The 13884-nt window shown below is 37.7% G+C and overlaps 1 protein-coding gene across 1 annotated transcript in view; it reads left to right on the forward strand.

Annotated features, from left to right (window-relative positions):
* LOC123673892 (NFX1-type zinc finger-containing protein 1) overlaps positions 1–13884 on the forward strand; it is a 50037-nt gene that overhangs the window by 14331 nt on the left and 21822 nt on the right. Inside the window, exons 6-7 of the mRNA XM_045608639.1 lie at positions 3375–3619; positions 5789–6104. Coding sequence (XP_045464595.1) covers positions 3375–3619; positions 5789–6104 — 561 coding nt within the window. The remainder of the gene's footprint in view (positions 1–3374; positions 3620–5788; positions 6105–13884) is intronic.

Genomic DNA, 13884 nt, shown 5'->3' on the forward strand with positions numbered 1-13884 from the left:
TTTGACTGCTTGAAGTTCAGTTCTTTCAACACTTCATCAACCTTTTTATTCCATGATCTTGCAGCTTGTTTAAAACCATATAAGGCTTTGTGAAGAAGGCATACTTTATTTACGATACTTATGGCCATTTTATCACGAAGAAGTCTCATAGTGATACGGTTCAAATATCCAAGTCTTTTGTGCCAAACTTCTTGAGACATTTTTGTGCTTTAAAAAAAGGTTTGCTGAGTGTTGACATCTAGGCAATAGACTCAACCAATTTGAGTTTCTGTAGCCACTGTATCACCTTCAACTACACAGTTTTCAAGCATTTTGCATCCATTTTCATCAAATATATAGCTACTTACCCCTTAGAAACCATTTGACTTACAGATAGTAAGTTAGAGGCTAGGAACATAGGTGACGTCTGATATAAGGTCAATTCCAGAATTTCCTTTTATGTTGACAGGTATATCACCAATCCCTTCACTATATAAAACTTGATTGTTTGCAATGGATACTTCTAAGCCAACATTTCTCTCATTTGAATAATTGATGAGCCATTCCTTATTAGAAGTCATATGCGATGATGCACCAGAATCAATGTACCATTTTTTGTTGATTCACTTGACAGCCTAAGGCAGTCAAAAATGCTTTTTTCTGATTATTTTGCGTATTCTGTTCATTTCTCTCATTTGATTTAGAGAATGAAGGATCACTAGACTTTTTGTTAGGACAATCTTGTTTATAGTGCCCCACAGAACGGCATCCCCAGCACCAAGGCTTCTTACCTCTAGCATTTTTGATATTCTGTTGCTTGGACTATAAAACTTTATTAGAGTTATGTCAGTCGTTTTTCGTCTTTGTGTCTTGGAATAACTTTGATTTGATTAAATCACTCGTAATATTAGCACATGAATGTTCAATTGCCATTATAATCGGATTATATTTTTCTGGTAACCCTTGAAGCATCATCGCTCCTAGCAATTCATCATCAACAGGCTTGCTTATTGCACTTAGCTTTTGTGAGACAGTCATACATTCATTAACATAATCTTCCATTTTCGAAAAAAGTTCTAACCTAATGCTGCATAAGGTTCTTGGTGAAGTAATTCGACGATTAAGTCCTCGTAAGTCGCTTTTAAATTATTCCATGCATCAATAGCATTGTCACACTGTCTTACGTGCGGATAACATCAAGTTTGAATCATATTTTAGTTAATGCCTTTTGGTCTTTCTTGTTCTTTACTGTTTCGGTCGTAGTATCACTTTCGTGATAAGCATCAATTGATAGCCAAAGATCTTCATGACGAAGTAACATCTTCATGGCTAATGACCAATCACAATAATTTTCACTTCCTCTCAGTTTTTCGAATGACGGAGTTGAACTAGAGCTTTCTGAATAACTCAACCCTCGTTTCTTTAGAAATAATTGAATATGAGCTCAAAAATGCCTTTTGGTTCGAAAAAATTTCTTCAATCTGACAGGAAAGATTTTTACAGCTTCATAGTGAAAAATTCTTCTTGTGATTATTCTGGGCCCATAACCATTGTTAGATATTTGAGTTGCAATGGATATGAAGAATTATTCAACAGTAAAAACAATTAGTCCGGGAGCCAGTAACAGATATACATGACCAAGTTCCTCTCCAACGGTAATTAGTAGAATGCGTCAGATAATAGTAATAAAAAGCCTCGTGAACGTCAGCTACGACTCTGCTGGGGGAAAGAGCGGCGGCAGCACCCCAAACACGAAGAAAAAAAAAATACATTCAGTCATTCCCTCCCAACTGAAAATTTGTCAAATTGTAGCTAACCCAATATCTAGACGAAAAAATACAATCAGCTGGCTATAGCATAGTGTATTATACGTCAGCTAGTGCCTCAAACTTAAAAAAAAAAAATTTTCAATGACAGCTCTGACAGCGACTCTGATAATGAATCAGAGAGTGCCACACTCGCGAGAAAAGGACTTTCTCCACATGTCGCACAATAATATTTATTTACTTCCACTCTCTGATTCAGTATCAGAGTCGCTATCATTGAAAATATAATTTTTTTTCATGTTTGAGGCACCAGCTATGCTATAGCCAGCTGATTGTATTTTTTCGTCTAGATATTGGGTTAGCTACAATTTGACAAATTTTCAGTTTGGGGGAAATTACTGAATGTATTTTTTTTTCTTCGTGTTTGGGGGGTTGCCGCCGCTCTCCCCCCCAGCCGAGTCGTAGCTGACGTTCAGGGGGCTTTTTATTACTATTATCTGATGCATCTCACCAAGTATCTCTCGAGAGGAAATAATCAACCAAATTTGCACCTGGCTCCCGGACTAAATTTCAATATTTCAGATATTAAAAACTGACAATCAATCAATCAAAATGACGAAAGGCAACTTTTCAGTTCATACAATCAAATACTTCTGAATTGATGTATTTATTTCAACAGTTTTGAACTGTTTCAGCCTTTACTCTTAAAGTAGGGTTTGCTTGAGATTCCCCCTTTTTATAAGTAAAATTGACTGAAAGAATAAATATATAGGTTTTTTCCAAAAAACCTTTTCATAAGATTTTTTATAAGAATCTCATTAACTCGTAAACCATTTAGCTTATACCCAAATATCAGTCCGGTCAATTTAGACAAAAAATGAGAGTGAAGGTACATAAATTCCCAAGCTGAAAATGAGTAAAATTGTTCAAAACATAATTATAAGCAATACCTGAAAGTTTCCCATCATTCCCGTGTAAGGAAAAAATTTTATTCAAGGAGTAGGCCTAATGGAGTAACCACATTTAAAAAAACGCGCTAAGTACACTTCCTCATAGGTGACGTGAGAACGTGTACATATTATGACGATAACAACTTTCATAACTTTTTGAATTGGTATATCTCAGAAACGGTGGCTCGTAGGAAATAAACTATTGATACATTTTTTATAGATAATAATTTAATCTACAATTTTTGTCTGAGGTATTTTAATGATAAAACTTACCGTTTTGCTGAAAATCGTGAAAAACTCATTTTCAGCTCATTGGGAATTCATGTACCTTCGAATGCCTAAATTGACCGGACAACATACCCTTGGTTGCGCTAGTCCTATAGGAAACGTAAAAATGCCACCAGGACAGACTGCACGAAAGCGGGACGTATGCAGCGCGACCAGAATGGCGGTTGGTAAAACTACTGAATTTGCCTCAGAAATCAATCAACATCGTTCTGAAAACTACCAAATATCTACTGACATACTTTTTGACCAAAGGACCCGACCTTATAGCATCAACTTCGTTCATATACCATACACAGCTCCACATATATTTTAGTAATTCCATTTAAGAAGATTATGTTAATTCATTTGAACAAAATGTATTCAGAAAAAAATCTGGAATTTAATATTTCAGTTGTGGATAAAAATCAATGATACACTCCTCAGTCAAGAAGCTATTGGATCTAGTCTGGTTTTGAAGTGTCAAAACCATAATAAAATGACTAACGTTTCCACTGCAGATCATTTCTCACTGGTATCAGAGGGAGGGTGTGATCAGATTTGCAATTATTTATTAGTGTGCGGTCACAAATGTAAAATGCAATGCCATATTTTAGATCCAGATCATGAAAATTACATTTGTACAGAGAAATGTGAAAAGTGAGTATAATTTATTTTTCAATAAAAAATATTCAGAAATGTAGTAAGTCAAATATAAAAATCGAAATATTCTGGATATTGCAAGATTCCTACCATTTGAGTAGGACCAGTTGGGATTAAAAATATCTTAATAATATTATGAAAATCAAAAAATGTATTGCCTTTTTGAAAAGACTTGAAGAGCAAATTTCACTAGATAGTTATTTGGCTGTTTCCATCATCTGTGCGCTTGGTTGTCTCCGACGTTTCGGCAAGCGTTCGCCTGCCGTCTTCTGGGTGTTGGTCCTGAGAAGGACCGATTGTTTGGCTCTGAGAAGAACCGTTTGTCGGTTTGGACTTGTACGCACCATACTTATTTCGAGCTCATATGAGGGTATCGGAGTTTGAACTTTAAACGTATCGGTTGCAATCCCTTCACTCTCACCACTAGTCTACAGAAGCAGGTAGTAATCTCTACGCATTAAGCTTATGGTGGATTTATGAACCGTACCTAAGAACTAAGGACTAATGGTGGATTTATGCACCAGTCCTAAGAACTAACACTAAACCTAAGAACTTAGAACTAAGAATTGAACGCTAACAAATCAATGGGGTCGTTTATGCTCGTTCCTAAGAACTAACACTAGCAGGCATACTGTTAACTAAGAACTAAGGGCTCAGGTAAATTATAGAAGTGCGCGTGTGCCGCATAGAATTTCAATATTAACGAGTACCAGTTTCTATCATTTTATGTTCTTTATTCGTGTTTATCGATGAAAAGTAATAGGTGTATCTGAAAAAATTGAATTTAATTTTTTCACAATAAATATCAATGTCAAACATCAAAGTACAGAACAAATAGAAAGTAGTTCGAGCACGTGCGTATGCCTTAACTAAGAACTAACAAGAGAGTGCATAAACGCCACTGAATTCTTAGGTTTAGTTCTTAGTTCATAGTTCTTAGGTACGGTGCATAAATCCACCATAAGAACTATGAACCTATGCACTCTCTTGTTAGTTCTTAGTTAAGGCATGCGCTCGTGCTCGAACTACTTTCTATTTGTTCTGTACTTTGATGTTTGACATTGATATTTATTGTGAAAAAATTAAATTAAATTTTTCAAATACACCTATTACTTTTCATCGATAAACATGAATAAATAACATAAAATGATAGAAACTGGTACGCGTTAATTTTGAAATTCTATGCGGCGCACGCGCACTTCTATATTTTACCTGAACCCTTAGTTCTTAGTTAACAGTTGACCTGCTAGTGTTAGTTCTTAGGAAACATGCATAAACGCCCTCATTGATTTGTTAGCGCTCAATTCTTGTTCTTGGGTTTAGTCATAGTTCTTAGGGCTGGTGTATAAATCCACCATTAATATAAGTTACACCTCATTTTCAGTATACGCACAAGTCGAATTTTCGGGTTGCGTGGATGGTGTGCGCAGTTATTCGTTCGAATTCCGACTCCTTTTTTAATTTGGTGGTGTCGAGATGATTCCGACCTGAACAGGGTTCAACTTTGGATTGGATCTTATGATTGGTGCCCAGACTTCCTTGATTTCCTCCAGAGACGGCATGCTTATGGAATTCGGAGTGATGGCCATGAAGGCTGCTTTTTTAAGTTTCCTTTGTTTTGATCTTTCTTCCTTCGATATTATGGAAGCTTCATCCCATTTGATCATATGGTCTTCATCACAAGCATGTTGGACTAGCCTGGATTTATATGTTTCCCATAGTTGAGCTAATTTTTAGTGCTCTTTGACTCTTGTGTTCAGGGGGTGTTCAGTCTCTCTAATGTAAGTTCTGCCGCACTCGCATGGTATTTCGTATACGCAATTCAATATTAAGCTTAATGTATAATAATAAAAGATTACTACCTATTTCTGTAGACTAGTGGTGAGAGTGAAGGGATTGCAACCGATACGACTAAAATTCTTCTCAGAACCAAAAAATCGGTCCTTCTCAGGACCAACACCCTGAAGACGGCAGGCCTAAGCTTGCCGAAACGTCAGGGACAACTAACCGCACAGATGATGGAAATAGCCAAAATAACTATCTAATATCATCATCAATATCGAGACAACAATTAACAAATTTCTAGATATTAATGATCGCAATTTTTAATTCAAAGTGTACAGAAATTAGTGTGTACGTAAATTAATTAATTAATTTTTATTTCAGGCTTTTGTGTGATTCAGATTTGAGACATCTATGTAGGAAGATGTGCAGTGAAGAGTGTGGACCTTGTGATTATCCTAAAAATTTAACTCTGTTGTCATGTGGTCATGATGCTGTAATGCCATGTCATATGGAGCCTGAAGACTATAAATGTGTTAAGGAACTACAAGTTACTCTCCCTTGTGGTCACAATGCAACTAAATTTTGTTACTTGGAGACTGAAAAATGTAAATGTCGAATTCCATGTGATGCTAGACTTGATTGTGGTCATTCTTGTGAGAAATTATGCCATGTTTTTGACGACCCGGATCATTTGAACGTAAGATACATTCTTCTTTAATCGATGTGATATTCAGCAGTTTTTTCTTTGATGAGGTGGACTAACTAATGATAAAATATTTTCTGTCTGCTCTAATCAAAATTTCTCAAATTTTGAGCCATAAATGGCTTGAAATAAGTCGAAAGGTTCGACTCTGATGCCAAATCCGTCCTCTATTCCTCTATTCTGTCTTGTCGTGCGTAAAAACGATAATTTACGAAAGTAGACTTGAAAATTTTTCAGGGTAGGTTCGGTTCTCGCATGCAGCACCTAGGTTCGTTAATGGAAAAAGTCCTTGGGACCACAGAACAGATAGGTATATGTGGTTTCCAAGGGAATGAACGAGCGCTCAAAAGCTCCTTTCTTCACGTCAGTACTTTCCTAATTTTTTTATTTATTTGAGAGTTCCCCGATGTATACAGTGCTGGCAAGTCAGTATCTTGGGCTGTATTTGTTAGAAAGGAATGCCGAAAGTCAAACGCAGAGCGACATCGTTTTTCTTTGTTTCCACAAATAGTGAAAGTTATTACAGCATCATAATATCTTTATTTAAATAAAGGGGTTTCATCCGTTCCTCTATTGGATATCTACGAGAGGAAGACCTATCGTGACCAATACTGTATATTGAAGTAAGTAACGATATGAAAAGGTATCAAAGCCCTATTTTCCATAAAATACTTCTGAAAGCCATTAATTCACTCTTCAATGTATATGTTACCTGCAATGTGTTTAATTCAAAAATTCTATATAATGCGTAGGTAATATGTATATGGAATTCCTGGATCTTCTAGGCAATATATGTCATTGAGAAAAATAATTACCCTGCAGAAATCTATGACATTTTATACAATGCCTAGGCCGAGGCCTAGGCTTTGTATGGAATGCCAGATTATACACATTGCCGGTAACATCTATGTATAATGAGTTCTATTTCAATTGAATCAAAGACTAATTGCGTTTCTCAGTCAAAAATAGAGAGATTTAGTAACAATAACAACATTAATGATACTACAACAAACTTGCAAAAAATAGAGGGAATCTAAAATTTAAAACCTCTAATTCGATTTTCCTCTTCACAATTGTCAAATGCAACCAAATTTATTTTGACAATTCTAAAAATTCTGAGATTCCAGGTAGGTAACTTCAATGAAAAAACTTAAGAAGAGTTGTTGAAAATATTCAGCTATTTGTACTCACCTGAAATGATGCGAGTATATTAGGGGGAGAGAAAATACCGATATAACCGACGGTTCAATCGTTGCGTCAACTACCAAATTCCTTGCTAGAAGTAGAATTTTGTTGTTGACGCACGGCTCGACCATCAGTTATCCTTTTATAATACCGTCCCAAAGCAAGTTGAGGATAATCTCGAAATCCAACAATTCCGATCCCAAAGAATTTGATAATTTATGGCATTCAAATTGTCGAAGTATCAAAACGAATGCCAAAAAGCTCTCGCAGTAAGCTAGCATTCGCATCGAGGATGTGTACGTTTGAAAGTTCACGAGTAAAGAATACCAAAACGTGTGACATTCGGAGAGTACTTCAGAGAAATAAACATAGATAGATGGAGTATATGTCATTTTCAGTAAGCAAATTTTGTCCCCAACATGAACTATCAAATTCGACATGAAGCGCGCGGAAATGAAAACATCAGTGATAAGATATTTCACTCAATTCCATAGACATATACTGCTCCGTAAAAGTTGAGGAAGTTCAGGGTTTTGTGGACTATTTCTGAAGTTTTCAATTTTTTTAACTAATCTCAAGCTCTTTGTAGCTGATCCCAAGCATGTCTAGTGGAATTGAAGTCTGGCGACAGAGAGGGCAAGAAATTTGGCCTTTAATAGTAGCATTAAACAATAAAATAATGTTGTCATCAACTTGGTCTAGGTAAATATGTAAATTTGCACATTTGTGGTAGCATCAATCACCAACAATTCTGTACGTCCATTCAAACAGATGTTTCTCCTAACAGTAACTGTACTATCTCTGGACGAATGAATTTCCTGAACCAATATGCGATTTCTGGGCACCAGAGGATGGGTCCATACCTGAACACGCCGACTACCCAAAAACCGTCCATATCTCGACTTATCTGTGGACAATGCAGACCTCCAATGATTCGTCGTTAATGTAGATTGTCTCGACGAGCTGTTTCAATCGAAAACACAAACATACCAGAAGCGTTCAAAAGTCGTTGTTACTTGATTCGATAAGGCCCTCTACGGCTGGTTTCAGAGTCACGGTGACCGTCGGCGCTGAAGTCTACGCGCGTAGCTCTCAGCTCGTAGCAACTCGTTTCAGAGTCATGCTGAACGTCGCGTCGTGGAGTACAGTCATGCCCAACCAAATGAGTGTTCGAGTTGCTGCCGACCAGTATCAATAGCTGCTTTCCAGTCAGGTGCGTGTCACCCCAGGACTCGGCGCACTAGAGCTTCGAGCCCTTGCTATGAGTGGAACGCGCCAAAACGAAACTGTCAAATTCAACGTAAACAAACCAGCGTTCTACAGCTGTCTCGTACTTTAGCTGCTTTCCAGTCAGGTGTGTGTCACCCCTGGGCTCGGCGCACTAGAGCTTCGAGCCCTTGCTATGAGTGGAACGCGCCAAAACGAAACTGTCAAATTCAACGTAAACAAACCAGCGTTCTACAGCTGTCTCGTACTTTATGCGAAGTAACGGTCTTCTTTCTCTCTCACACCTGTCAGGGCTCGAAGCCCCGTAAATGCGGGGGGTGCTTCAGGGGAAAGGAGAAGGTAACGCGAGGGCTCGACGCCCTGTTTACTGGAACACTACAAGTGCGCTTCGGTACGCTTCGGAACTGTACCGAGGAGCTCCTGACGTTGGCTGGAAAGCACCTTTTATTCGAAGTAACGGTCTTCTTTCTCTCTCACACCTGTCAGGGCTCGAGGTCCCGCAAATGCGGGGGGTGCTTCAGGGGAAAGGGGAAGGTAACGCGAGGGCTCGACGCCCTGTTTACTGGAACACTACAAGTGCGCTTCGGTACGCTTCGGAACTGTACCGTTGGCTGGAAAGCACCTTTTATTCGAAGTAACGGTCTTCTTTCTCTCTCACACCTGTCAGGGCTCGAGGTCCCGCAAATGCGGGGGGTGCTTCAGGGGAAAGGGGAAGGTAACGCGAGGGCTCGACGCCCTGTTTACTGGAACACTACAAGTGCGCTTCGGTACGCTTCGGAACTGTACCGTTGGCTGGAAAGCACCTTTTATTCGAAGTAACGGTCTTCTTTCTCTCTCACACCTGTCAGGGCTCGAGGTCCCGCAAATGCGGGGGGTGCTTCAGGGGAAAGGGGAAGGTAACGCGAGGGCTCGACGCCCTGTTTACTGGAACACTACAAGTGCGCTTCGGTAGGCTTCGGAGCTGTACCTACCGAGGAGCTCCTGACGTTGGCTGGAAAGCACCTTTTATTCGAAGTAACGGTCTTCTTTCTCTCTCACACCTGTCAGGGCTCGAGGTCCCGCAAATGCGGGGGGTGCTTTAGGGCAAAGGGGAAGGTAACGCGAGGGCTCGACGCCCTGTTTACTGGAACACTACAAGTGCGCTTCGGTACGCTTCGGAGCTGTACCTACCGAGGAGCTCCTGACGTTGGCTGGAAAGCACCTAATATCGCGATTCATTGTTGCGCCTGACTGTCCCCGTCAGCGCGCCTAAGTTTCAAGTAACATAGTAACGGTAACTGAGCTCGGTAGCGCGTCGGCGCCGCGTGGTCAGCGGCGCTGACTCGTTTCGGGTACGCGCTCGATGCCTCAGCGCTGACGGTGATCAGCGCTGAGCCGTCGGCGTTATTCTAAAACGCTTCATAAGTAATCATACATAATGGCCTGTCAGCGCCGACGGTCAGCGTGACTCTAAAACCAGCCCACGTGTAGACACAGTCAGAAGCCGATCTTGTGCATGAATGGTAGATCTTGGGCGTCTACTTCTTGGTCTTTCGGTCACGTTTCCAGTTTCTCGATATCGATGGTTGAGTCGGAAAACTACGCTTTCAATAACTTGAAAGAAATTCGCAATATCTCTTAGCCCTATTTGCTTCAACCGCACTGAGTTCAAGTCGAGGCATTATTGCAAAACAAATTTTCAGATTTTAAATCAAAGTTGATTGTAAGAACGTAAAACAACAAATGATCCGTAATAATTTTTAGAAACGCAAACGACAAAAACATGCCTGAAACTGAGAAAATTATCAAACTGGGTGCAAAAAAACTATTCAGATATAAGAAAGTAAATATTTTATTTCTAATAGATGAACATTTCGTGGACAAGAATAGGCAACACTTGAAACGGTCACAAGAGTTGCCAAACCTTTGATTTCAACAGGTTTATACTGAAAATAATAAGTATTCTCCTTACTAAAAATTTGACAATTAGGAAAAATATTGGATTCCAAATATTCAAATTTGCATATATAATCGAGAATCACTCAAACAAATATATTTCATTCAATATAGAATACATTAATAACGATATAGTAAAATTGTGGTTTTGAAAATATATCACAATCCGACAACGTAATCTAACCATGTTGGGGGACATGTAAAAATTGCGTATACTCCCTCTATCTTTGTTAATTACTCTATGGAAAGTACGTATACGTTTTGATAGATTACTTGTCGAGAATAGGGTCCCAGATCTAGGAGTGAAAAACAGTCAGTAAGAGAAAATCCATACAGGGCCCCCGCAACCGCGCGTTCAACGCGTGCACCGCACGCGGGCGCCACTCTATAGGGGCGCCAAAATCTCTTATAGACCACATGAAAAACCGAAAGACCAAAGGTTTTTGAGAATTTTTTTTTATTTTTTCAACAATTTTGAACGTGCAAAGACATCTTTTACACATCCAAACAAGTTCCCGAACGTCGCAATCCCCATAAAATAACCTCGGCCACAGATTGCAATCATACGATTCTTTTCGAGTAAACAAATCATAAATAATCATCTCTTTGTCGGTACGGGATTTTTTTATGGACCACCTGCACCGGACGGCGGGCACCATTTCTTCGATCATCACTAAAACGCATATGGTACACATAAACAATCATAAATACCGAAGCAATAGCTTTTAGCCAGGGGAATTACTGAAACTTTCGCCACCATCTGTAGGAAAAATACTACAGGTTACAGAGAATTTCTGAAACTACCAAAATCTGCTTGCTGTGCTATAACAGCAGAAACCTATCCAAAGAATAGTTATTTTGTTTCGAAACGTTTAGGGGTTGAGGTCAAGACGCAAAAAATTCTACTAGTTTTTCTGATTGGCAACATTTATCCTCAGCCATTACAAGACATGAAACATCAATTGCACATAAAGTTCACATGAATAAATGGATGAATTTAAAAAAAATGTTAAAATTGTCCACAACGGTGAACGATCATCACTTACGGGTTTTAGAAACTGAAAAAAAATATTGGCATTACGTTCTAGGAAGAATTGTTTCAATTGTTAAATGTTTATCCAGACAGTGTCTAGCTTTTCAAGGTTCTTCTAAAAAACTTTTTGAAAATGATAATGGGAACTTCCTCAAAACTGTCGAACTGATTTCATCTTTTGATCCTGTGATGAGAGAGCACATTAGTGCAAAACTCACAAACAAATTCTTGATGACCCATTATTTAGGCTACCAGATACAAAATGAAATTATTGAATTGATGGCTTCTAAAGTAAAAAATAATATTTTGGATATGGTTCGAAGTTCCAAATATTATTCAATAATTTTAGATTGCAAGCCATACAGAGCAAATAAGCCTCGTTTTGCGTTATGTTGTTCTAAATGACAGTTCTAAAATGGTTCAAATACAAGAAAGTTTTATAGCGTTTAGTCCAATATTCGACTCTACAGGGGAAGGGCTATTCAATTTTGTTATGGGATTTTTGGAAAATTTAAATTTAGATATTAAATACATGAGAGGTCAAGGGTATGATAATGGGGCGAATATGCGCGGAAAACATATTGGTTTACAAAAACGCATACTCGATGCTAATTCTAGGGCTTTTTTTGTGCCATGTGCTGCACACAGCTTAAATTTAACTGTAAATGATGCTGCTAAGGTTTCAAATGAAACACTGAATTTTTTTAATATTGTACAAGAACTATATACATTTTTCTCCTCATCCACAAAAAGATGGGATGTTATAAAAAAGCATGTTCCTCAGTTACATCTAAAACCCCTAAGTGTTACTAGATGGTCAAGTAGGATTGATGCTATAAAACCACTAAAATTTCATTTAATTCAAATATGTGATAGCCTTTTAGAATTAGCTGAAAATGATACTTTCACCATAGAAACTAGACATAAAGCAAATTCTCTTTTATCAAATATTCAAACTTTCAAATTTATTTGTAGTGTAATAATTTGGTATGATGTTTTATTCCAAATTAATATTGTAAGCAAAATGATGCAGAGTGTAGCGATTGACATTAAAGTGTGCCAAAACTATTTAAAGAATTTAGTTGATCATTTTAAAAATTATAGAGATGATAATGTTTTTGAGGAAAAACTTTCTGAAGCTGGAAAACTAGCGGCTGCTCTTGAGATAGAGCAAAGTTTTCCTCCATTATATAGTGTAAGACGAAAGTATAAACCAAAATTGTTCGATTATGAACACACAGATGAGGCACCTCAAGATCCAAAAATCGCTTTCAAAATTAATTTCTCTTTGAAAATAATTGATCAAACGCTAAGTTCTTTAAATAGTAGGTTCGATATGATATCTGAATACGATAACGTTTTTGGTTTTATTTGTGATATTCTTAAATTAAATGACGAAGATCTATTAAAATGCTGTCATGCTCTTCAACAAAAGCTTACTGATCAGGAAAAGAAGGAGGCTGACGTGGAAGAAAATTATTTATTCAACGAGATAAAAGCCCTAAGATTGTTTTCATTACCTGAAGCGTCAAATCCTCTCGAAATCCTACAATATATTTTTGAAAATAATCTAACTTCTTCTCTACCGAATCTTAGTATTGCCTTAAGAATCCTTCTGACTTTACCTGTGTCTGTTGCTTCTGGTGAGAGATCATTCTCTAAATTAAAAATAATTAAAAATTATTTGAGGTCTACTATGTCACAAGAAAGATTATCTGGATTGGCCATCTTAGCTATAGAGCAAGAGATACTCGATAAAATTGATTTTGATGATATAATAAAAGAATTCGCAGCAGCCAAATCTAGAAAAACATCCATTTAATTTTATCCTTTAATTGAATATTTTATTTTTTATTCGTTTATTGTTTGGTTTATATATTTATGAATAGATTAAAGAAGAATAAAGCTCAGGTTTTGAAAACTCTGCAGTTTCATTACAAATTTAAAATAAAATGCGGTTTTGATCGAATGCTTGAATAAAATAATGAAAAATTAAAAAAATGTATTATGCAACAACTGACAGCATAAAGTTCTTAAGGCATCCAATAAAGGTTGCTGATAGTTTTTTTAACCCTTCTACAAATAAATTCCTAACGAAAACTGAAACATTTTTTGCCGATTATCCTGCGACGTTTTTCTCCACTTCCCCCCTTTAAGGGGCGCCAAAATATTTTCGGCACGCGGGCGTTGATGACCCTTGCGGGGGCCCTGAATCCATATAGTGACCCAATCTGGTTCGAGATCACTCTGGAATACACGCCAATGAAAAGGGTGATATCTAATAGGGGAATTTGGGTAACACCTCTTTTAATGGGCCAAAACTATTCGGCGATATTAAAAAAAGTATTCGCAATAGTAGTAATCGTTAAATTTTTTCAATTTCAGGATAACCTC

This window comes from Harmonia axyridis, chromosome 2 (genome assembly GCF_914767665.1).
Source record: "Harmonia axyridis chromosome 2, icHarAxyr1.1, whole genome shotgun sequence".
Taxonomy (NCBI): Eukaryota; Metazoa; Arthropoda; class Insecta; order Coleoptera; family Coccinellidae; genus Harmonia; species Harmonia axyridis.